Genomic DNA, 25,522 nt, shown 5'->3' on the forward strand with positions numbered 1-25,522 from the left:
CGCGACCTGGAGACATTAGCACTGGCCTGGAACACGAGGTTGCTGGGATTCAGGGGGCCGCGGCTCCCTGTCCCTTTGCTGAGCGCACAGATTCACAGGCAGGCATGTGAACACAGCGTACACACACTTTCTCATGACATAGAAGGAGGGTTTGTACAACTCACATGAACAGGCACACATGCAGATAGAGCGCAGAGACGTGGACAGTGTGTGAGACACACTGGGCCATTGTGTGCAACAGTGCCGCCACTGTGTCTCCATGCGGAGCGTCCTGACACAGCACACGCCTCCTCGCTGTGAAATGTCATGCGCCATCTCCAACATTATTGATGATGCAAAGTGCAGCAAGCGTGTGTGTGTGTCAGCATGCTGATGTTTTGTTGTTTTATATGCTCTAGTGTTGATTACACAATCTACAGAAAACCAAACGACTGAACTAACATCTAAGTTACTTTCTGACATAGAGGCTGTTTGGGTATTTGATTGTGCATTAGACATACTTTTAGCAGACCCTTCTGCTTTCTTATCGGCATTTTTCACTCTGTTTGGACATTTAAAAGTTTCAGCTATTAACTGATTCATCAATAAAATTATTGACAGACTGATTGATAATAGAAATAATAGTTGCCACAGTAAGCAGGGACCCTTCAGTGATTTCTTTTCATGGCTGCAGGTGATTAATATTAACGTCTAATTACTCCGCCAAAGAGGGGGAGTCTCAGCGGAGTTGTGTGATTTTTGCAATCAAAAATGGACCCACGGATTTGGATGAAATTTTCAGGGAAGGTCAGAAATGACACAAGGACCAAGTGATTTGTTTTTGACAGTGATGCAGCGTATGGTCTGGATGCACAGATTTGTTAAAGATTTCTATATCATTGTGAGAGAATTGCACAGCGTCACTGTAACCATGACAACAAGTGACCACTACATCAGCTGCCTGCTGACGATTACATGATTGCGATCTTACTAGAAATCCACTATTGCAGACTTATCCCTCACAAACGATACAAGGAACAACGGATTAAATTGTGGGGTGTTTGAGTCCCATCAATTCTCGCTGACCGCTACATACTTGGGTCACACGATTCAGTATCTGAAGTTGATTAACTCTCTTTCAGTTTGCCTTTTAGTTAATTTCATTCATCTATGCATTCGTTAATTGTTCTAAAGAATTTTTTTCAGTCTTTTCACACTAAAGGCTGGTTTTAGTGCAACTTATAATTATTTTATGATTAATTAAAATTCATTAGGCTTCATTCTATTAGGCTGATTAAATGATTATTTTCAGGGTTAATCAATTTTCAAAGCCCAACATAACAAACTCAGATGTCTTGTTTTGCCCACAAATGCAAGACATCTGAAAGATATTCAGTTTACAGGTATAGACTCGTAAACAAACCAAAAAAAAGTTCAAATATACAAAGCTGGAATCGGCGAATGTTTATTTTTTGTCTTAAAAATGCTCAAATTAATAATCAAAATAGGTGTGATTAATGTGTGGTTGACAGATAATCAGTTAATGAATTAATTGTTACAACTAAGCTCTCTTTTGAATGTCAAACAGCAATGGAAAAGTGACACAAAATCAATGATCACAATATATAGTTGCTAGTGGATGCTTCTGTTGCTCAACTAGTTGTCCCACCTCTCATCTGTCTCACTGTAGACGTGTTTTGCCATCTGGTTGTGTGTCTTTGTGTTTACCTGTGCACATGTTTGTCTTTGTTCATGTCAGGCCGGCACAGTTCCAGCTTTAGTTTTGTCTCCTCATAAGAACACATGATGTCCAGCTGGATCCTCATGAACACAAACGCACATGCTTTCTTGTGGTCCAGTGCTCGGCCTCCTTCGTGGCGACCTGCAGATCAACGGGTCGCAGCCGCTGTGGGTGGAGTCTTCCTTATTTTGGCAGCAGCTTCTTCCTGCAGTTCATTACAGCTGAGAGGGCGACTGTGAAACTTTACGCCTCTTTATTGCAGACGGCAGTTAAACAGACAAAATGATGTCAGGATGATCTTTTAAACACCTGAGGAAAATTCTCATTATACTTATGAGAAATGTATTTGTAATGCCTTATGGGGGCATTTAAGAAGATATTAGGTTTTCATAGTGGCATGAGACGACTGAATGGGAAATCCTTTAAATGATATGGTGTTCATTTTAAGTACAATTATAGTCTTTCAGCTGTTGAATGGAGAGGTGTGCCTACTTAGCATAGTAATCTTCTCGTTGGAAAAATGTATTGTTTAACTTTATGACCGTTTGACCTCCACCCTGGTGGAGTCAGCCTTGGATTGTACTCCAACACTAACACTGTTTTTGTAGTCAGCCAGTCTCCTCCCGTCATTTTCTCCTTCTCAAAATAAATTGGATAGAAGAGATGACTAGTATTAAGGCTTCTGCTTCAAAATATTTTAATGAGGCGTTCAGGAGGACGTGGATGGGATGAGAGAGAAGAAATCCTTTTGGTGTTCGACCACCGGGCTTCATTTTAAGCTTCAGATCCACAAATTTATTCATTCTAAAAGAATCTGCATCAGGACACTGATTACGTTGGCGCCCAGACGAAAATATTCAATGCAAGCGACTGACTCCTGGTTTGGAAATTTAAGTAGATCCAAGTGCAGTTTTAAAGAAACGAACAGATAAGACCGCTTACGTTGCATTGCTTCCATGCATGGGGAATTAACCTTCTGTTGACTCGTTCCACTCTTCATGAACTTTCCTCCCAGAATTCACTGTGATTGCGCCGGGCGTATTTGGGTGGTGGTGGAGGGATTTCCTTACAATTAGAGAGGAAGCGCTGCCTTTTTAATTACAGATTAAACATTCACTTGGCTCCAGCCTGGATTGTCTGCCGAGAGGAAATTTCTGTTAGCATTACCGCTGTTTTCTTAGTGCTGCTGCTGTACTGGTGCAGGCAATTTGTAAATTTCTCACATTTTCAATTACTGAAAAAGTAAATTGTGAAAAGTCTTAATCCTAAATCATTCAGAACTTGCTGATTCAGTTACTGCTGGTAGTTTAAAAAGGCAGTAGACTCTAAAATGTACTATTTTAGCCTTTTTTTTGGCAGAATTACAACAAAAGAGCAGGATTAGATGGACATTTTTTGTTTATATGAGTAATTCCAAAATATGTTGTTGGTCTATGGCTCCATTATTACAGTCTAACCAGTTTAACTAGTTGATCAATGTGGATTAGTATTAAGTTAAAGAGCCCGTGTTATGCACTTTTACAACTTCCTGATTTTTATTTTACATGCTACAATATAAAAATCACACATTATTTTTCTTCCTGTACATTGCTGCAGCACCTCATCGCTCCTTAAAAAGCCCTGCTGTGATTGGTCAGCTGGCTGGCCGAAAATGAGGCAACATCTGATATGTACCGTAACCTCACATCTGGAAGTGCTGACAGATGCAGTGGTGGGCTTCGAGGGTGTGTCAGATTAGTTACTAGGCAGTTTATGCAAATGTGTGACATGATGACATCGATAAGTAAAAACAGAAAAGCCTTTAATTCAAACAAAGCATTTCAGGCAGGTAATTGATAATGTTTTCTGGATGGGAATAACTCCTTTAAGTGTCGTCTTTGTAAGTTTACAGACAAAAACTTATATAGTAAACAAAAAGGGTGAAGTGTAGAAAGCATAATGTGGGCTCTTTAATATAACTCTGATCTGGCATGAAGGGAGTGAACAGTAGAGATGTGAGATAGAATTTACATACAAATGTTTTCTGAGTCACTTGTGGTGATGATGGTATGTTGATCTCAACCACCAACAACAGAAACTTCAGTATAAAGTGATAATTACTGAATGCATTTACAAGGAGTTGTGAAAAGAAAAGCCAACCTGTAACCGTATCAAAACTGAAGGTTGACTTGATGAAAAACTTCACAGATTTCAGCAGCCTTTCAGTCATTATAAAGTGGTAAGTATATCTTGTACTGCTGATTTGTCTTCAACATCAAATTACAGACTGTCCCTGTTTCCACAGATGCCAGGGTCAAGCCTTTCCAGTAGCACTGGCCTTGCTAGTAAACACATAATACAGTCTAGCAAATAATGGAGGCAGATAGAAATACTGCAACTTTTTTTTTTTTTTTAGATAATTTTAGTACTTCAGAATTAAAATTGTGAACTTGGATTTAGCAATTTGACTGAACAATCCCAGCTCAAGGTCCTTTTTATGAGCTTTTTGTGTTGCCTTCAGCCGCATCACATTTTTTTGAATTAGCAAATGGAGTTTGTTCACTTGTCATTGAGACAGATCTGCTGACATACAGCAGAGCTCAGTAGCTTTTAAGGTTGCATTAACGGCACTTTGTGAGCATCGCAGTACACCGGAGTTCGTTTGGAGTGAACGGTTTCCTCTGTTGTCATGGAGACATATCAGCAAGTTCATTAGTTAACTCGATACAGCTGCTACAAACCCAGCCGTTATCACATGCTAAGCTCGTGTGCCGTGGAATTCATCTCAATGACATCTGAACAAACTCTTTTTTACTCTCTGGTTGCTGGTAAGTGGACCTTGGGTTGTTTTGCCGAATGGAATGACTAAATGTTTATTTCCCTCTGCAGCTCATAAACACGAGAAACCGTCCTGCAGTTTGCATTGAAACCGTAAATGGGGACAAAATTCCAGCAGGACGTCTAATAATAATAAGAGGTTTAGAGGAAATCCTGCCTATGCTGGGCTGTGTGCTGTACAGTGGTGTAACACACTGTGCTGCCAATATCTATATGTCCACAGCATTTTGCCCTCTGTGCTAAATCACCTTCATAATTACGATGGAAAGGCCAGAATGACCTCAATCCTACTGGTTTGTGGAGATATAAATGATGTAAAGCTGATGTCAGCACTGCTACACACACTCATACGCGCACACACACATTTTTTGTGATGCTATATGTTTGATTAGAGGCATTTCTTTCCCGCTAAAGTGTTTAAAATCGATTTAGGTCCTACACAAATGTACTGTTAATTCTAATCTAACTGTCAAGTGAAGAGTGGTCCTCATAAGCGTGGAAACTAATGAGCAAACATTTCAAGAGAAGAAAATGGATTAAAATCATGTGAACCCTCAGCGGCAGAGCCTTTGTACCGGCAAAATGTTTGAACCTCTGAAACCCCAAAACCTGCCGACAGGTTTCAAAGGCAAGTTATCTTTTTAAAAAAATCACCAAAAATGTCACCGTTAATCAGAGCCAGAAATTTTAAGAACAGAAAGAATAGTCATATTTCTACCTTTCCAACCATCCTTGAACTATTTGTGCATCACTCACTTGCAATTCTGTCAGAAAGTGTTCAGAAATGCTAGTAGCTGTTCATTAAAATCACTTTTTTTCTGCGCGTCTCAGACTTTTCAGACTGAAATAAAGGTTGCGTTTACACAGAGCGGATATGAGACAGGCATATAAGCAAACACAACTTGGAAAGAGTACAGTATCTATAGTATGTTGTCGTGTTTTTTTTCCCCATCTTTGAAAACTGATACACTGAACTGTGCAGCTAGAGTATACCAGTAAAACCTCCGTTTAAAATCTCAGTTTCCTTGTCTTTCCCGTCTTTTCCATTATATTTTTAATTTTTTTAAAAAATAAATTACTAAAGTAGTTGTACTTTAATTTTAAAATAGATTTAATGTATCACATTGTAACTGTGCACAGAAAGGACCTTTGAGTTCTCTCTGCTCCTATCCTGGCTGTGCTGTTTCCATAGAGGTGCAGTACTATTTTCAATTAAAAATGGGCCCACAGTGGGTAAAAATGTGACGGCAAACAAAAGACACCCACAAGCTGCCTGGGGCTCGTAGAGTTAAACTGTCTTTTTTTCCCCACTTTCTTCTTCCAGTTACCGCAGTGACATACAGTACATGGCTCTAAGTCAGCAGCAAAGCCGTTTATCTTGGGCAGCGTAGTCTGTTTTTATCGTCTATGTGTGTCTCTGTCTCTCAGAAACAAGTCAAGTCTGTTGTCTTTTTCAGAAGTCCAGACCACTTTTATTTAATTCAGGGGTGTGAGCGGAGTTGTTTGCATTTTTGTGTCCTTGTAATCACAGCAGAGCAGAGGGGTTTGTGTAGGCAGCTGCCAATTTATGAAAACAACCACCTGACTAAATTTAGAGGAAACCCAAAAGAAAAAAATGTTAGTAATTGTTACTCTATTTTAGGAGTTGGCTTTGGGCATAAACAGCTCACTGATGGAAGCAGCAGCTTTATTCTCATTGTCTGACCTGCTTTTTGCAAATGATCAGTAAAATATTTAGGCTGCGCCTTTCCAGAATGATGTGAAATCCAAAGAGTGAGTGCAGTGTAACGTTGGTTTCTGCAGCCAGGAAGCTGATTGAGGTCAATCTGTGATTTGCTTCTTTGGCCCTGGGGAGCGGCTGTGATATCACCGGAGGGCTTACAGTCACCCGCAGCTCTCCGTGTTTTACATATCTTCAAACAGTTTGTCATTGCTTTCTGCCAGGACATCATATCAAGTACAAGTGTTTGCTTGTCTGTTTTTAAGCCCTGCTGAGGCGCCTAATGGGCAAGACGATTTCCCCTTGGGGCTGCAAATGATTTATTCTCTTCTATCTTGAGCCGTTGCAAAAACGCCACCGGCTGTGCTGACGAAATTTTCCTCTTCACCTGTTTTTCATCGTACAGCAACGAGGCTGCGTGTCAGCGTGTTGGTTTCCTTCCTAAATTTCATAATTTGTTTCATCTGTCAGAGAGCCGTTGTTGAAACCATCAAATGGAAACTTCTTTTATGCCCCCCCCGTGTCACTGCCTCTGGAATAAAGCATGGTAAAAGCTTAAGCTGTCGACTTGTGATGAGCAGTGAAGCTGCTTCAGGCACTGGTTTTATTTCCTATCAGAGTGACGTTGCCCAGCAGCTCGTCAAGCTTTTCACTCGTGGTCTGTGGGAGGGAAAGAACAAATGATTATTCTAACAATCTGTGGTATTGTTGGAAAATTTTCATGCTAGTTTTGGCAGGGCCTTCTCCTCTTATATTTTCCATGAGTGGGCAATAATCAGGTTGTTAATCACAATGTAAAATAAAGTGGGAGAGGAGAGAAAGTTCAGCCACAAAGCCAGGCCTGGACTCACATTGCTGTGTGTACATGATCATGACCAGGCTGTCAGTTTGGGTTCAGAAGGTTCAAATCAAGTCTGTTTTCACTGATAACGGCTTACAGATAATATATAACGTGTTTGCATCTTGCCGATTCTGCTGGTGATTCTCTTGATTAGTCGTTCGATGTGGAAATACGAACACACCGAAAAGTGGTCATTGTCTGTCAAACCTGAAAAACAGTTAATTTAGTAAATTATAAAATGAAATAAACGGCAAATTATCACATTTTGAAACGTAGAAACATGAAATGGATGGAAGGAGATGGAGCCTTGGCGGAGTTATGTGATGATCGGCGTCTGTCTGTCTGTCTGTCTGTCTGTCTGTCTCATTACTCAACTAGACGAGCCACCAGTAGAGGGCAGAACCACGCCCATGCATGATACTCTGTATCAATTTTGATCATCCTACGTATATCCCTTCTTACTTGATCTGCTGACCTGTAACTCCACAAATGAGCAGGGGACCTTAGACTGATCTTCAGTGCCAAGTTTGATTATCCTGACTTCAGCACTTGCAGAGATATCTGACCGGACATACCCACATACATACTTACCCAGCCAGCCAGATACCGAAGCGAATGCAGTAACCCCGCTGACGTACGTCAGGCGTGGTTAATAACGGCATAACGGATTTGGATGAAATTTTCAGGAAAGGTCAGGTCTTTTCATTTCAACCCAGATTATTTCATCTCCTTGTCGAGTATTGCAGATTCTGATTGAAAGTAACAATGAAAAATAACGGTGAACATTTCAGGCTTTTATCGTATTAGTTCCTCAGATGTTTTTAGCAAATTAGAGATGGTCTCGCAGAAGGACACTGATGGTTTGAGATGAAATAACCCATTCAATTCAGCTGCTGTAAACTAGAGGAGGGCGGCTGACTTTTGGCTGCAGTAGGGCACACTTGAATCTAACTACTAAAATTGTGCAGTAAAACCTTTACAACCAGGCAGATGGTATTCATAGTAAATTGTAAAGTAAAAGTATGACCCAAAAAAAAGTGTTGCCATTTGTTTATGCATTTAAGTACAATGCACATTTAAATCTTAAAATTTGACAGGTCACCATCATTGTCAGTGGAGTTTTTGCTTTGCTCATTCATGCTGATACGACAAAACATTTGATTGAACGCGTTGTGAAGTGGGTGATGAAGTGATTTTGGCTCTCAGTTACTCATTAATGCAGAAGTTGTTTGCGTGGGTGGGGCTGCATGTGTCATTAGCTGCTTTTGTGTGTGTTGTGTGTGTTTGGAAGTGTAACACCATTACCTCTTCTCTGACTCCCCTGATTTGATCAACAGCAGCTCCTGGGTTTCATATTCCCCACGCTAATGCCATTGACCATCAAAGACGGCTAAAGAAAACACTGGATGTTCCTTGTTTGTCACACATCCTCTCTGAAGTTAATTCACTTTGCCTGCTGCACTCGTATCTCACTGCGAGACAGAGAGGTGTGCTGTGTCTGCGTGGGCTCGGTCACGGTACATCAGAGGAAACCTGAACCTTGTAAAGTAAAGCAGCTCATGTAAAACGTTTTATAGACGTTAGTGGTTTTGGGTCATATATGTTCTTAGACCCACTTTGTTCTTTGGCTTTTTCCTGCTTCTGCCTCACTTGTTGTGATATTGTTTTGTGATGTTTGTATTTTATTGTTGGTAACTCTAATTTACTTACTTCTACTTTTACTTGGGTTGTTTATCTGTAACCGTGACGGTGATGACATCTAACACGGCCACTTTAACGGATGTAGATAGTGAATTATTGTTTTTTTTTTTTAAAGGTCTTCACTTTGAATTGACACCCACCAATCAATCAAAAACCTTCTGAAACTACTGTAACCGGGTGATAATGTTGCAGGTGTCTGTGCATACTTGACTCTGTGAATCGTTTATTATCTCCTCAGCTCCTTCACCAAAATCAGCTCTTATATACCAGAGAAAGGCGCCTGACACGTTGGCTGCAGTTCAACTGAGCCAACCTTCACTTCACTGATAAAATGAGGCAGTAAAAACTTTACAACCGAGCAAATGTTATTCATAGCAAACTGTGAAGTGTAATATGTGCAGGAGAATTAAGGCTTTTGCATTCTCTGCATGCAAAATAAGAAAAAAAAAAGCATCACAAATGAACTTGGACACACAGGTGCTGTGTGTGACGTAGGATTCATTTCTGCTTATTCACACACACCATCTGAGTGCTCTCCTTTATACCCAGCATGGTGCATTTCCTGCTTTAGTAGCAACGGTACATTAAGATGAGCTTGAGGGTCTGTTTCATGTTGTCATTTTTAATGGATGCGCCTCTGTGTTAAAGAACAGAGTGTCATGGACAGATGTCACTGACGTGACAACAATATCACAAATGTGTGAGTGTGGTTCATATGATCATACTATTCTAGGAATAACTAGTGGGACTTTCACAATAGATTTACATGAAAAACCTTTGAAAGCGTTATTACCTGCAGTATGATGAATATATTTATTGTTTGTGTAAATGTTGCACTGTTTATTTGACATTTACCACAGCAGAAGACAACCTTGGAGCTGTACTGCTCAAAATGCAGCATATTATACTGATATACTATGGTTCCTCCTCTACCGTGGGGTTACGTTCCAGACCCCCCTATGACAGATGAAAATCAGCAAAGTAGCGAACATATTAATTTTATTATTTATATATATTTTAAGGTTTTATGAACCTTCAACACACACCGCACAGCACCACAGACCAACACTATCCATCAGATGTCTACGTGAAATGATGAAAGACCAGATGCTGAATGCTGCTACACACAGGAGACAGAAAGACTGATGCTATCGTTGCTGAGCCAATCAGCGTCCAGCGCTGTACGCTACGCATCTTATTTCGATTAAATGTTCCTTTAATGTGTTTTAATTATTATTTTTTATATTGTTTTAAATTTTTTTGGCTAGAAAATGCTCATTTTATTGCAAAAATAATCAAAATAACGTAGAGCCGGTCTATGACTGAGCTGTTGTGCTGCAATGAACCATGGGAGTTTGGGGTGTTGGGGGTTTAAATGCCATTATTGTGGTTTATGTTGGTGTTACAGTGTCATTGTTTTTTGTGATTTAGCCAGCCTAGTTAGTTTAAGTATTACCTTGTCAGGATGGTGAGTGTGAAGTGTGTTTGATGACTTCCTGCCACATTTGCTGGAGTGTTGATCTCTGTGTGTCAAAATAAAAGCCTCTGTCAGTTACAGAGTGCATAAAAGGCAGCTATCTTTTCACCGGTGTAGTTTTCAAAAACAGCTTGCTACAATAATTAATATATATAAATACTTACATACTAATAAATTCTGCGATGTAGCGAAAAATCTGCGATCCAGTGAGACTGTTAAAAGTGAACCGTGGTATGAGGGGCCGCTCTACAGCAATCAGGCATAACATTTTGACCACCTGCCAAATATTGTGTTGGTCCCTCTTATGCGATCAAAAATGCTCTGAACCGTTGGACATGGACATGAGGACCTCTCAGAGTTCTTTTTCTACAATTTTCAGTGTGAGAGTATGCTTCTGCAATAAAAATTGAATTATTTTAATGCTTTCAACACATCTTAACCAGGGGTGCCAGTAACTATGGAGGACGCTGCAGGTACTGTGTGAACACACCAACATGTCAGAGCTGTTCAGGTGGGATGAGGGGGGGCCTACACAACAGTACGCAGATAGTTTTAATGCTCTGGCCAATCAGAGTATATTGTTTTTCTTTATTATCCCCCGCCTCCACGAAGTGGAAAAGGGGGATATAAGGTTTGGCCTCCGTCCGTCCGTCCGTGTGTCCATCCGTGCTTCCGTGCGTCCGAGATGAAGAGGACAGCTTTTCTCGGAAACTATTACAGCTAGGATCACGAAATTTAGTGTGTAGCTTCACACCATGGACACCTTGATCAAGTTCGAAAATGAGATCTGTGCGATAATATTTAACAGAGTTATGGCCCTTTATCACTATTTTGGATATAGACTCATAGACATCACATGTGGCGGGGGATATTGATGACCATGTCGTCTTGTTTACAGTTGTTTTTAGAGATACACATGAAACTGTGTTTTTTAATTTGATAAATTTGACATCGGCAGTGATCTCCTCTTCTTGTAATGTTTCTTTGAAAGTGTGGAAATACACGATGTGGTTTCGCATTCATTTTTTTGGAACATTTTTTTATTTTATCTTTTAACAAACAAATAAACAACAACAACAAAACATCCCCAGTCCCCTGGCAGAGATAAAGAAAGAAAGAATAGCAAAAATCACATACATGATAATAACTATAAGTTAAATACTAAAGAAGAAATACATAAACAAATTATTGAATAAAACAAAGTGAGATGACAATACTATTTTAAATTACAAACAGACCTTAACGGTGTTCAGCCATAGCACAAAAAGAGAGGAAAGAAAAAAAGACTAAGTGAAAATTAAAAATGAAATAAAATATATAAGTAAAAAAAATACATTTTTATCATGCAGGGCAGTGATTTTTTCCAAGAAGACCATATAGGGACCCCATAAATAGGTAAACTTATTGTCCTTCTTTCTAATAATGTATGTTTCGCATTCATAATAAACCTACTGTAACACAAGATAAAAGATGTTAGATAGCTGAAGCATTTTGGCAAATGATAGATTCAGAACAGTTTGACTGATTTGATTCTGATTTTTAAGTTATAGAAACAATAAGATGAGCTTATTGGTGACAAACATTATCACATTAAATAAATACACACAAAAAGTTGGAAAATAATACGCTCCATAAGACAAATAACAAATGTGTTGTTGACCTTTTTAAATAGACTAAAAGCACAAACTGGTAATTATTAATATAATGAGCAGAATGTGAAATGGTCTTAAAAACATCCAGCTAATTGGTGAATAACACACTTGTTGTGCTTCATGTAATATCTTGACACTTACCTTTTCTTTCACCTACACTAACTCACTGAGTTTCTACTAATAAACATTTCCTTTTCACCCACTCTGCATCTGCCGTCTGTCTTCCTTGAAAGATGTTGAATTGCTGACAGCCGTAGTTTCAAATTGCTGCAGAATAATTTGAGTCCCTGCTGCTAATCCTCTTTTGATCGACCTTTGGGTCCTGACCCAGTCTTTGCTAATCATTCACTGTAAACCAGTTTGCTGTGTTTTAAAGACATTCACAGCTGGTGCTTCTTTCACAAACCTCATTGTCTCCATCTCCACTGGTTATTTGCTGAAACGGGTTTAGTTACAGAAAGAAGTCGAGGGCGAACTCGCATCTTTACGCAGTGTGTCGCCGTTTAGTTTCACTTGTGCGTTGTGGACGTCTTTTGAGTTGCTGACTTGGCTGCCGGATGAGAACGTAACGAACAGCTCGCTCTCACTGACACACAAACTCAGACGTGCTGTGCCGGTAAACTGACGACAGAAAGTGATGCTGTAGGAAGTGATTGTACTTCTTGTTTCCTGTCCATGTTTTTAGCAGTTATTCAAGCTGCTACAAAGGAAGTGTAGCGTGACGGCTGACTGAGTAGATGTAGCGGCACACTGCGCTTCATCAGGCAATGCTGCTGGATCATAAGGCTTAGTGAAGGGCTACAGAGGATGTATAGTATATTGGCATGTGGCAAACAGTAAGTAAGAACATGCAAATTTTTGTTTTTAAAGCTGTGGTTGGTCACTTGTTTTAGTGTGAGTGTACAGGTTTATCAGGAGGAGGTTTTCTGGATGTGATGGTGAGACTAGCACACAGGTTTTTCGTTGTATCTGTGTATTTCCACTGTATGTGCTGCATTTAACTCCATGCTGCTGATCTTTATATATTGACAAAACATGGCCTTCTCTTTGTAGATGATTATTTGTAAAGGATTCAATATATTTGCTGAATTAACAGTTAACATGCTTTCTCTGTGGATCCTTGAAAATGACAAGAAACTGAAGTTGTTTACTGTTGGTTCAGTGATGCTGTGGTCTTTTAATTGTCACAGAGAGAAAGAGAGAGATACTTATTTTCTTGTTTACAGCCAGAGAAGCGATATAAGTGTAACAGTGATGAGAAAAATCCCCTCTTCAATTCACTTACCCCAGTATTTTTTCTCACCTTTATCAGCTTCTCATTATGCTGGCGTTTGCTTGTAGCTTTCAGGAAGCGGTTAACCTTGATGGAGGATGCTAAGCAGACAGAGGTTTATACCAGCTTACAACGCAAATGGAAAATCAAGACTGAAACTTCTGCTTAGTCATTTAATAAAAAATTGAAGAGTTGACCGTCAGTCTCATGGAGGTACATTTGTCCCCATTCCTGAAAGCCTCAACGTCGTCAACTTTTTGGAGTGAAAATCGTGCCAGATAATGGAGGAATGAAATACTGCTTTCATTTTTGATCCACCTTGATGTTAATCTCAGAGCCGCTATCAGATCTTCTTTTTTCTTGTCACAACAAACTAAAAAAACAGTCTGGCAGCTAAGAAACACTTGTTCGGTGTTTGGTTGGCTGGCAGCTTGAGCTCTGGTCTGTCTAACTAGGACACCAAAATGCAACTCAGTGCACTTTGCTGTTGTGCATCAGACCAGTGCTCACTTAAAAAAAGCTGTGCTTCCCCAGAGACTGTACTTTACAGCCTCTGTAACTTCCAATCCAGAATTTACTAGAAATGTTGCTTTGCATCGGACAACTTTGACATTTTATTTACTGATGTATTTACTAAAGTCCCACCCGGTAAAAGTTTGTGGCTGATATATTTATGAACACTTTCTCTCTCCGCCTCCTCTCTCAGGCTGTTTTACTGCTGCTGAAGGGATGATCATGACGATAATGGGAGGAGGCCGCGGCCGAAGGTGCAGCCCTCGCTAGAATCCTAATTCTACCGCAGTTCACCCCTCCGCTGTCACCCACAACTGCTGTCCTTCCCTTCGGCGCCATGGCCAACCACCTGGAGCTGATCCAAGAGCTGCAGCAGCTGGACAAGGTGCCCAGTCTGGAGAGGCTACGGGCGGCACAGAAGCGGCGAACCCAGCAGCTGAAGAGATGGGCTGTGTACGAGAAGGAGATGCAGAACAAGAAGCGAAAGGCGGACAAGAAGGGTCGCAACGCCAACAACCTCCAGCAGCCAGAGTCAAAGAGGCACGTGTCGTTTGCCGCCAGCGTGGCCCTACTGGAGGCGTCGGCCAGGAATGATCCAGACGAAGGTAAGAACAGAACAGTATTTATGATGAATGTAAATTAGAAAACAAGCGTGACCTCATTGGGAAATCTGCAGAAGTACACTTACCACTCATCACTGATTGACAAATGAAGCACAGTGGTCCCTCGCCATATTGCGGTCTCACTGTAACGCAGATTTTTAAATTGCATTTGGCATCGTGGGATTTTGTAGTAAACATGTGTTTTTATATATTTATTATCGTGGCGATCTGCGTTGAAGAATGACGGTGGAAAAGAAATAGCTGCCTTTTATGCACTCTGCAACTGGAGCCTGCAGTTTTGGAGAAAGATTGTTGATACTTAGCATATTTAGGCAGCATTTGTCACTTGGTCCTACTGCCTCCCTCCTTTATGTGTACGAGCATGATCATGAACAGGACACGCTGGAATAGAGTTGTGTGGATCAGCCTGAGCCACTTCTGTTGTTTCCCTCTTACAGTGCCAGGGCTACAGGAACACAGATATATTTTTTTAGTGCACACACAGAACTGACAGCTAGGAAATTGCGAGGACATACCTGCTGACTCTGACATTAGAACTGCCTACTCCACCTTTAAACCTGACTCAAAGCCACATTTGAATAATGACTCTAATTTCAGCCTCACCTCTCTACTTCTGCCAGATATCAAAATGCCAAGGTCAGAGTAACGATTAGCTGGGCCTACCCACTTAAACTGCCGGTGGAAGTCACTCCATTCCAATTGAATTTGTTCTGCTCGGAGACTGTATTATCATTGGGAAATAATGGAGTTGTCACACTGAGATGAAACTCTGCCAGTCTTTTAATTAAAATTTCTATGGGTGATGCACCACTATTTGGAGATAATAATTGTTTTCCTGCAGTTCAAACAGTCCCACAATGCAGTGGTGCTGCTAACAGTGTGTCTGTGAGATGCAGGAGTTATGCCAGACAGCTATCTTTTAGATATGGCATCTAATTTGCCGTTACTTTAACCTGAAATTGGATTGAACTCTTTCTGTCATGACAAATTCAGCCCCAGGCAGCGCTACTGTATATTCTTCGCTTGTGCAGGCTGTCTTCGCAGATAGGAGAAACGCCACAAGGCTGATGTATTTTCACATTGATTCTAACAGAGCAGGGGCAGCTATGCACTGCGTGTGCACACTTACACGTGCACACATATGCACATGCACATGGGCTGTGAACTGACACGTATAAGCTCCAGATGGAGTGAGAGACACTGGAAGTCTTGGGATTTGTGATGTCTGGATGGCCTTTTGGATTTTACCATGATGTGTATCATAGCTCAAAATTTGATGCAATCATCATGCTATAGAAGGATGGTACCTTTTTTTAAACCTTTATTAGATAGATACAGTGTGGAGGTAGACAGGAAAAAAGGGAGGAGAATTGGGGTAAGACAGGCAGTCAGGGGCCGTGATCGGGAATCGAAACCCAGGCTGCTGCGTCTGGGAGGAGCCCTTGTTCATGGGTCACCCGCTCAATCAGTTAAGCTGTCCGGGTGCCCAGGGTGTTACCTCTTTGACTGAAAAAGAAAACCATTGATTTTCAGTTTATCACTCTTTGCCACTGCTGATTCTGCTGGTGGGAAATGGTTCGAACATCTTTTAAAGGTTTTTGGTTGTTCTACGCTGCTGTATTGTGCAGAATTCCCAGAAAGTTTGCCGAGGCTCTGAGGCTGAACCAGGAAGTTGTGGCTGATCATTTAAGTGCTCAGACTGGTTGAACAACCGCATGTGGAGACCAAGAACATGCAACATCTACTCATTAATAATACATATACTCATTTAGGATGGTTTAACAAAAAATAAAAACATTAATGTCTATTTGTGGTTGAGGCATTAAGACATTAGTTGTGGTTTAAGTGTCAGAGGGAAGCTTTTGTGTGCAGTTTACCCAGTTTTTAGAGACAGAGCTGGCAATAGATTGCCCTCTGTCAAGTCGATGGTAAGAGTTTTTTCTTCTGAAATAAATGTTACATTTTTCAACAAAACAAAAATCGTTTCCACAAATTTTGAAGGCCACCTGGCCTTGAGTGTACATACTTGATGAAAATAATTTTCATGATTTATACAAGTGTCTCAACAGGCTCTGGACTGCAGCCTTGGTTTAACAACACTGCTTTTCTGTGATTTTGGAGCAAGATGAATTGTAGTCACTGCACATACAGTGTTTTACAAATTTATCCATGCTAGTTTGACAGAGGGCTGCACAGTGGTTAGTGGTTAGCACTTTCGTGCAGCTAGAACAGGGGTCGGCAACCTTTAACACTCAAAGAGCCATTTCGACCCGTTTCCCACAGAAAAGAAAACACCGGAAGCCGCAAAATCCTTTTGGCATTTAAAATGAAGACAACACGGCATATATCGCTCTTTTACCTCTATGCCCTTGCTAATCAGTCGTGATTAATTAATTGTAAAGCCTCTAATTAGATTCATTTTTTAAATTGTGTCCTACCACTAATATTTATCTTACTTGGTTAATGTCATTTTTGCTCCTGGACCTCATATGTTACGTAATGTTAGCGGGAAATCAATAATTTGCGAATTAATGTCTATTTAACTTGTAAAATCTATTTATCTATTTATCTTAAGCTAATAACTTTTCTCCAGTAAGTCGCAGCCCTATTTTTCAAGACGACACTCCTTTGACTCTCCGACCTGCTGCCTGGATGCTGGATGTGACATCGATCCGTGTTCTTGCGAGTAATGTCGTATTAACTTGACATATCAAAGAGTAGATACTGAGCGAGACGTGCTTGCTGGTCTTTTAACTTTTATTATGACCACAACAATACTTAATATATACTCGCATGTCTCTTACATCCAGCCGATCTACACGTGACTCGATGTCCGGCCACTTCCTGGTTCTGCCCCCGTGGCATGCTGGGTTATGGAGTTCTTCTACACAAAACAATCATTACATCACAGGCTGGAACGCATATTTTGACAGACAAAAGTTAAGACGTTTTATTTTGATACTACAAGATCACCATAATCTTCAAATTTACAATTAAATTAAAAAAATTAACAATCTAAAATAAAACAAATTTTAATTAAATAGCCTGCTGATTATTTATTTTCCAAAGCTACAGGGAGCCGCAACAGAGGGATGAAAGAGCTGCGGGTTGCCGACCCCTGAGCTAGAAGATCCCCGGTTCAAATCCCGGGCTGGGATCTTTCTGCATGGAGTTTGCATGTTCTCCCTGTGCATGTGTGGGATTTCTCCGGGTACTCCGGCTTCCTCCCACAGTCCAAAAATATGCTGAGGTTGATTGGTTACTCTAAATTGTCTGTAGGTATGAATGTGAGTGTGATTGTTTGTCTGTATATGTAGCCCTGTGACAGACCAGCGACCTGTCCAGGGTGTCCCCTGCCTTCGCCCAAGTCAGCTGGGATAGGCTCCAGCACCCCCCGCGACCCTAGTGAGGATAGAGCGGTGTATAGAGAATGGATGGATGGATAGTTTGACAGAATCCCATAAATGTTTGTTCAGACAGTCATGGTTGGAAGCTAAACTGTAAAGACTCGGGCGATCCTCAGAGTATTGGTGACCTGAAGCGCGCTATTATTAAGCAACATTATGAAGAACTAGTGACTATTGTCTATGCAAATAGAGCAGCTCATGTCTTGTGACTGTTCAGAGCAGTTTCATTAGGACACCTACAACATGAGTGGCCATGAAACATCACAAAACTTTGTCATGGTGGCACTTAACTAACTAAACTCCCACAATGCTCTCTGCATGCCAGCGTGGAACTGCCAGCAGTCCAAATGAGCCTCTGTGTTTTCCTACAGCGTTAAACACATACAGTCCTTGGCTAAACAGAGCGAAACAGGTACTATAGTGAATCTACAATACTCTTTCTGGCATGCATGTCCTTTGTCTTCTGCATTAAATGTTAACATATTTGGAATCGATTAAAAATATATTAACGGCAGGTAATCAGTTAATCATTGACATGCCTGACATCCCTCATGGTAGTGTGATTTATTGAATAGAATTTCATGAAAAGCTTTCATAAAAAGACAGATGCAAACTGATCAGAATTAAAAATAGTTTTTGATGTCGCCCAAACATTATTTTTTAGAGTGCAGTACATCAGATCCCATGTAGTACGTCCCCTAACTACTCAACTACTCGTTCGCCTCTCCACTTCATCATTTTCACAAATCATAATAAACATACCCTCTTTTGTGGCTCGCTGTGCAAGACTGGATACATTGAGAGCAGATTTTTATTTATTTTTTGCTTTGTTTTCAGTGTTTCTGATGTGCAGAGGCTTTGTCAGTCCTCCTCGCTGCTGACAGCGCCTGGGCACAGAAACATTCGCTATCACTGCTGTTTAATGAGGGTGACCATGAAAGAGGCAGGGAGATAAAAAGAAACGGGAGACAGGATGTAGTGTTGCCCACACGGCTCCAGTGGCAGCTGGCTAGCTCAGGAGTCTGATAATCTCCTCTCTCATTCCCTCTGGTTCCCAAATGCTCGATCAGGCGTCATGACTCCACACGCTATACTGCTCCAGCACACTACTCACAGGCTTGGGGCTTCTTTGACAGAAATATTACGTGACAGCGTCAGGGATTCTCTGGTACGGTCCTTTCAAATAGGGGTGTGTAAAGAAGAGAAAATAAAACATAATGTAGATCATGATGGAAGTGAGTTGAAGCATCTCTGACAAATAGAACATAAAGTGCATTTCCAGGTATCAGAACTGTTTATTTGACATTTAACGTTAATCCGCTAATCTGCAAAACTAATGCCTAGTAAAAGCCAACTGAGCAGTGGAGGAGGCTGGACATAAAATGGAGCCACCCATTACCTCTTTGTCATGAAGAGAATGGAAGTAGGAGAGTGAAGTTAAAACAACATCAGAGAGAAACTGAGATTGACGTTGACCTCAGGCTGACTGCCGGCCTCGAGGCCATAATAAGATGAGAGGTCGGACTGACTGGACCGACTCCTCGGTAATCCCTTATTGGTTGGAGCTGGCGAGTTGCTTCTTGTCATTATTTTCTTGCTCTTTTTTTTCCCCTCTGTGGTCGCAGTCAGAGCATCAGTGGGTGGACCGGAGGCAATGTGTGTGACCACATGCTGACAGATATTTGTACCATTATCGGTATGCATTCTTCTTTAAATGGAGTATTTGCTGCGGTGTTTTTGTGTACTCTGTAAGCTTTACTGTATGTTAAACAGTAGACAGTGTTATTGAAAATGTGTGTATGTTAAATGCTTGTTTATGTGTATGTGAGTGTGTGAGTGTGTGTGTGTGTGAGTGTCCTCTGTGAACTATGGTGCTCCTGTCATTACAGCTTCCTCTCTGCAATCTGTGGGAGCAGACTCACCAGGCCGCAAGGAGACGCAGACACAGCGCGAACCAGAGCTGTGTGTCTTTGTGCGAATGTTTCTGTGTAGCTGTGACAGGGAAAGGAGAAAGTTTTCATCTGAATATCTCAGTTAGCTCGAATGTAAATAAACTTTTCACTGTCTCTCTCCAGTGGGAAAATAGGTCTCTGTGTGAGCTTGTCTAAGGGGATATGGAAGCAGAGAATGGTTGGGGGGAGGGGAGGGGGGGGCACGATAGAAAAAGGATGCATCCTGGGTCTGAGCCCATTGCTTTGCCCTCCGGCCGCCACCATCCTGAACCCTCTGCCTCCTCAGGGTGATGAGGGTTGATGGCTGTGAAATTACTGTGAAGCACCTCAGTGTCTTTCAGTGTGGCTCTCTGACCAGTGAGACTGATAGGATTTCTCCTCTCCGGAGAACTGTTATCCTGCAGAGGAGCAGCCAGTGGGGTCACAGAGGACGGTCGACATGCACATACACACACATAGAGCATATACTAACCTGACATTTCCTCCTTAAATGGCTGTGCTAGCAGATGAGGTTGTCGAGCAACTCTAGTATGATTGAAGAAGTAAATAATGTCTGTGGAAAAGGGAAAAACACTCAAGCGAAAGAATTCAAGCTAAAAAGTCACAAAGCAAACTAAAAATAAACGTTTAAGTTTATGTTTACACTCACTCCAATTGCCAAACGTTCTTATCCCGCAAAGCTGCTCGGTGTTTATGATTAAGACAACACCGTCAGGTTTAGTTAAGAGTTGGAGATAATGGAATCATCCAGGTGATTAGCTGACTGTAAGCGGGTGAAAGCAGCATGCACGAACAGGACCTTCAGCGACCTTAGTGTCCTTGAGCAAGATATCGAACCACAGGTTTCTCCCAACAAGGAGGGGACTGTCTTGCAGTGCATCTCTGTGTGAATGCTTGTTTTGTACGGGCTGCTTGATGGTAGAAAAGACGTAATTCACATGATGTGTGTCGTCTAACCGCTGAGGACAAAAGTGTTGTTCTGAGCTTCCACACATGAAGGTGAAGTGGAAAGCAGCCTGTCAGAGAGATGCAGTAATTGTTGACAGAAAAAGACAGCTTGAGAGTTAAAACTCGACTTACTTTGTCACCTCTGTACTTCTAGCCATCACGGTGCTGAGTGCAGCTCCCTCAGTTTGAAGGTGTGTGTGTGGAGAAAGTTTCCAAAGCTGCTCCATCATGGAACAGTTCTGGCTGAATCTGCTGCTGGTTGCTCTTTGAATTGTATTTTAACTATTACTTATGTTTCTTCACGTTGCCAAAAAGGCTTCAGTGTCCTCAGTTCCAACTGACTGGTAGGGAGTCCTAGATATTTATTTTCATCCTTAAATCACATGGATCATGGCCCGTTAACTACCTAAGACTCCAAACAGGTCAGTTTGAGCTGAAGGAGCTTCTTGGATGAGTGATGAAATGTTTTTAAAAACCAAGTCCAGTTGCTATTCCCTAAAGCACTTGGGATTCCTAATTACTTGTGTTTCTATGGAGTAAAATATTCAAACTAAACTCCGTCACACTGTAAAAAAACATCCCCAATGTATTGTTTTGCTGCTGTGTGTACCTTCAGGCATTTAGCCAGGTAAACTAAACACATTTTATAGCATACATAAATGATTAAATAACAGCCAGTCCATGTGACACACAGCTAAATATTCAAAGAAGACATTAAACAGACACCTGGAAAGTGGGGGGTTGTTTTTGTTTTGAATTCCACATGAACAATGAAACTTTTTTACCGGTGAAATTATGGCCGTTTGAAGATTCAAAGTGTCCTCTTGTTCCTGTGACAGTAGAAATCTATGAGATTAGTGATTCTGCTGCTGTATTTGCCTCTTCTTGAACCCGCTCTGTGGTTGCAGCTCTGTGTGTTTCCCACCCATGGACTCTATTTATTCATCCTCTCACGTGGCAACACCCAGCACACTAATTACCACTTCTTCCCCACTGAAAATCATAACTTGTAACTTCATGTCTGAGAAGCCACACTTAAAATCCACATTCCATTTTTAGCCATGTGGTTTTTGCTTTTGGTTCACCACCTTTTTTCTGCCATATCATCACCATAAATATACAGAGGAGGAGTAAGTCTAGATTTCAGGACAGAAAAATACTCGTCCAGCGAGTGCTGCCTCTCAGAAGCAGAATTCGCATGTGGTTCTGTCTTGTTCTTTTTTTCACTTTCTACTTATTTGTTTGCAAATTAGGTCTCACAGGAGCTTTTGTCTTCTTCTGCTGTCTTATTAGAGCGGTAAGGCCTTCTCCTCAGAGGCCTGAGATAGGCTTAGCTGCTCCGAGGCATATGGCAGCAACAGAGTGGCATTAAACGATTCACAAGAGCAGAGAAAATAAGCAGAAATAAAAATACATCACAGCGGTAGTAACCATTGTCAAGAAAACCCTGACCTTTGACAGTGATGGCTGCTCTGTCTTTTTTCACACTCCTCAGATCATTCTGACTCCGGCTTTCTGATTTTTGCTTTAATCTGTCTGAGAAAACTCATAAACACACTGTCTGCTGGTTAACCTTTACTCTGAGCTTCAAATGCCAGTGGGGAAATTTAACGGACTCCTCAGTGAGTTTGATAAGAAGTTAGATTGAAAAGCCCAGACAGCTAATCGGACCTTTGTGCTGGATCTTTGCTGGATTCAACGACCTCCTCTCTGTGAAAAACACATATTTTTTTAAAATAGTTTAAGGTGGTTGCAGGAGTTTTGGCAGCATACTGCTGGAAAGGAAAATATAAGACCAACATTTTGTATGGTAAACATATTGAGACTTTCAGTGTGTGTGATATTTATGGTAAACAAGTAGCATACAGGAAGAGAACGTTTTACTGTGTGAAATACTGCTGAGGTGCTGCTGAAGCTGGTACTCCTTCATGCATGTGTTGATGTGATAATGTTGCACTTCCAGCTAATCACAGCATTCAATTTTAGCAACAGTATTAACAGTAGTAACGCTGGTTGGTTCATCCACCATTTTGGTTGAAACATTCATGCTCCTCAGAGTGTAAATCCTTCTGACCTCAGTGAAACCCTGACATTCATCTTAACCCAATATGATGATGTCAATGACGTTGACATTTTGTCACTACATGGAAAAGTTTGGGATCACTTAGAAATGTCCTTATTTTTAAAATTTTTAAAACAATAAATGAGTCAGAAATGCAGTCTTGACATTGTTCATGCGGGAAAAGACGATTCTAGCTGGAAACGGCTGATTTTTTAATGGAATATCTCCATAGGGGTACAGAGGAACATTTCCAGCAACCATCACTCCTGTGTTCTAATGCTGCATTGTGTTAGCTAATGGTGTTGAAAGGCTCATTGATGATTAGAAAACCCTTGTGCAATTATGTTAGCACATGAATAAAAGTGAGTTTTCATGAAAACATCAAATTGTCTGGGTAACCCCAAACTTTTGAACAGTAGTGTACATTTTTCAGGACATGTTTCACTAACTATTACATGGATTGCCATGGAACCTCAGATAATGATCTCATTTTTTACTCTATTGCCATCATCTGGCCAAAAAATTTGTTCTGTGTAGTTGTTTTATTTAAAAACAAACATTTATATTTCTGTTTATGTGTCTTTATTTGTCTAAAACCAAATAAGTTGGGCAAAGTGCTCTCCATGTTATCAGACAAGCAGCAACAAATTTAGGTGCAAAACATCAAGACAGAATGAAACCAGTGAAATCAAATAAAGTCCAAAAATTGGCAGAACAGGTCGGCAGCTTGTAAGATCAATTTCTACAGAATATAAATGAAATAAATGTGAAATATTACAACTATTAAGAGCAGCCTAAGGCCATTGAAAACATGCATGTCTTAATTTTTTTTTGAAGCTGTCATCAGAGAAGGAACATTTGTCTAAATGAGGAAGGCTGTTCCAAAGCTGCAAAGGCTCGATCTGTGAACAGCAACCTCCAGGGCTAAATAATTAAGCAGTGCCAAAAACTACTGCTCCCTGACTAGCCACCTAAGGCTGGCTTTAAGAGTGAATGCACTATATATTGAAATGCCCAACTTCACAGCAGAAATAAATGAGTCTGTAACCTGCTATGAAAAGCATCTTTGGTCTCCACAGCTGATTTATCCATTCAGGAAACTGTACGAGGGTTAAATTTTCATAGAACTGTGTTAGGGCTCAAAGTTATACATAATTAAGGGTGAGGACACTTTGAGTGACAGGTGCACACCGTCACAGGACAGAAATGTTAGCATGCTCTGCCTCAGTTCCACTTAGGCTCCACATCTACTCTCATTAGGAGCCACCACACTTACTTTCAAAACTTATCTTCATGAAGCTTAGGGGCGACATCATTCACGCATCTTTCTGTATAGTCTGTGGCTTCGACTATTTGGTTTCTGATCCCTGCAACATCTGTGTTCGACTGGGATGGATGCACTTACAGTTCTCTTGTTTCCAACGTGGCTTAATGCACTTCTTCTTAGCAGCTTTAGCGAAAATCATCTACCAAATGAAAGGAATCTGAAATAAGCTCCATACTGGTCTAACTCTGATGGAGAATCTCACACCGTTAATCAGACAGTGTCATTAACACGTGTCTTAATCAGGATGACGGAGTAATGAGCTGAGCGGCTCCCAGGTCCTACTGTGAAAAATAAACAATGCTCAGCAGGGATGCTGCCAGTTGTTCTTTAACTAGATCAGGGTCCAGTGCTCTGTGGTGTATTGCTATGATAATGCTGGACCAAGACAAAAGAGAATTGGTAAACTTCAGACGCTTTGCACTCATAGACATGAAAGGATGGACTTTTGAACCAGATTTACAAGCCAGAAAAAGCTGCCTGGAGCTTGTTATCCATCCTCTCCTTTCAAACACTGTAAAACAGTGGATCTGATGTAAGGCCATTGATATGACAAGTGATTCAGGGGCTCATTTCAGGCATGCAGAATTTAATGCATCCTGGATCTCCTGGTCTCTCTCCTCCTTGCTTTTCCTTTTTGTCAGTTTGACTGCGAGGCTTTACACACTCTCTGAATATTACAGTTTGACTGGATTTGTGACCGAGCCTTCGCCTTTTCTCATAAACATGCTTCAAAACACACAAATATGTAATAAACCTTTGTTAAACCCACGGCCTCTTTAACAAAGCAGCTATTCTGCAAGGCTGTTGAGAGATAGTTTGCCTGTTCAGCTCTACCTACTGATCTGTAACGTGAGGCTGTTTACTCACACGCCCCCGCTGAGCTGACGTGACGTCGACAACTGTGGTGTAAGCCGGCCAGTCTCTGTTGGTCATCCTGGGTTGTAACACGGATCACTACGAGTGTGAGCAGTCTGTCAGGACTCGAGCGTAGACCTGAACGACTATCACTCCGTCCATCCATCTGTTTGTCACACACCTGCTAATCTGTGGCGACATTGATGCAGTCTGACGAGAAGTTCTTACAAACATCCACACAGAACAAATCCGTTTTTGTGCTATCTGGCTGTGCATTTCATTGGAGTAGATTCTTAAGCAAAAAATACCTCAGTAAGTTGGTTCCATTTTCTTAAATATGAGTTCATTGTGCTTTTTTTTAGTAGTAAACTAGCATATGTTGTTTGGAGTGCTGTTCAGACACAAAGCTACTAAAAAATTTGTCATTTTACATTTGTAGTGACCTTTTGTTTTATGTTTTAAAGTACTACATGAAACTCATTAGTGAATTTAGAGATGTACTGATTAAAAATGATACTTTTTACTTATTTAAAGCCACTAATCACCAATCATAAAAGCTATTCTGATAGAGTAATGCTGTTTTCTGAGCTGCGATCTCTGATGTGCACCGAGATTTTATACGAGTTAACCCTCG

General features: G+C 40.9%; 1 protein-coding gene across 2 annotated transcripts in view; it reads left to right on the forward strand.

Moving 5' to 3' along the window:
* ppp1r16b (protein phosphatase 1, regulatory subunit 16B) overlaps nt 1-25,522 on the forward strand; it is a 108,549-nt gene that overhangs the window by 20,936 nt on the left and 62,091 nt on the right. For both annotated transcript variants that reach the window (XM_022203509.2, XM_022203421.2), the window contains exon 2: nt 13,908-14,319. In XM_022203509.2, the coding sequence (XP_022059201.1) occupies nt 14,052-14,319 (268 nt within the window). In that variant the 5' untranslated portion in view covers nt 13,908-14,051. The remainder of the gene's footprint in view (nt 1-13,907; nt 14,320-25,522) is intronic.

The sequence above is a fragment of the Acanthochromis polyacanthus genome, chromosome 5 (assembly GCF_021347895.1).
Source record: "Acanthochromis polyacanthus isolate Apoly-LR-REF ecotype Palm Island chromosome 5, KAUST_Apoly_ChrSc, whole genome shotgun sequence".
NCBI lineage: Eukaryota > Metazoa > Chordata > Actinopteri > Pomacentridae > Acanthochromis > Acanthochromis polyacanthus.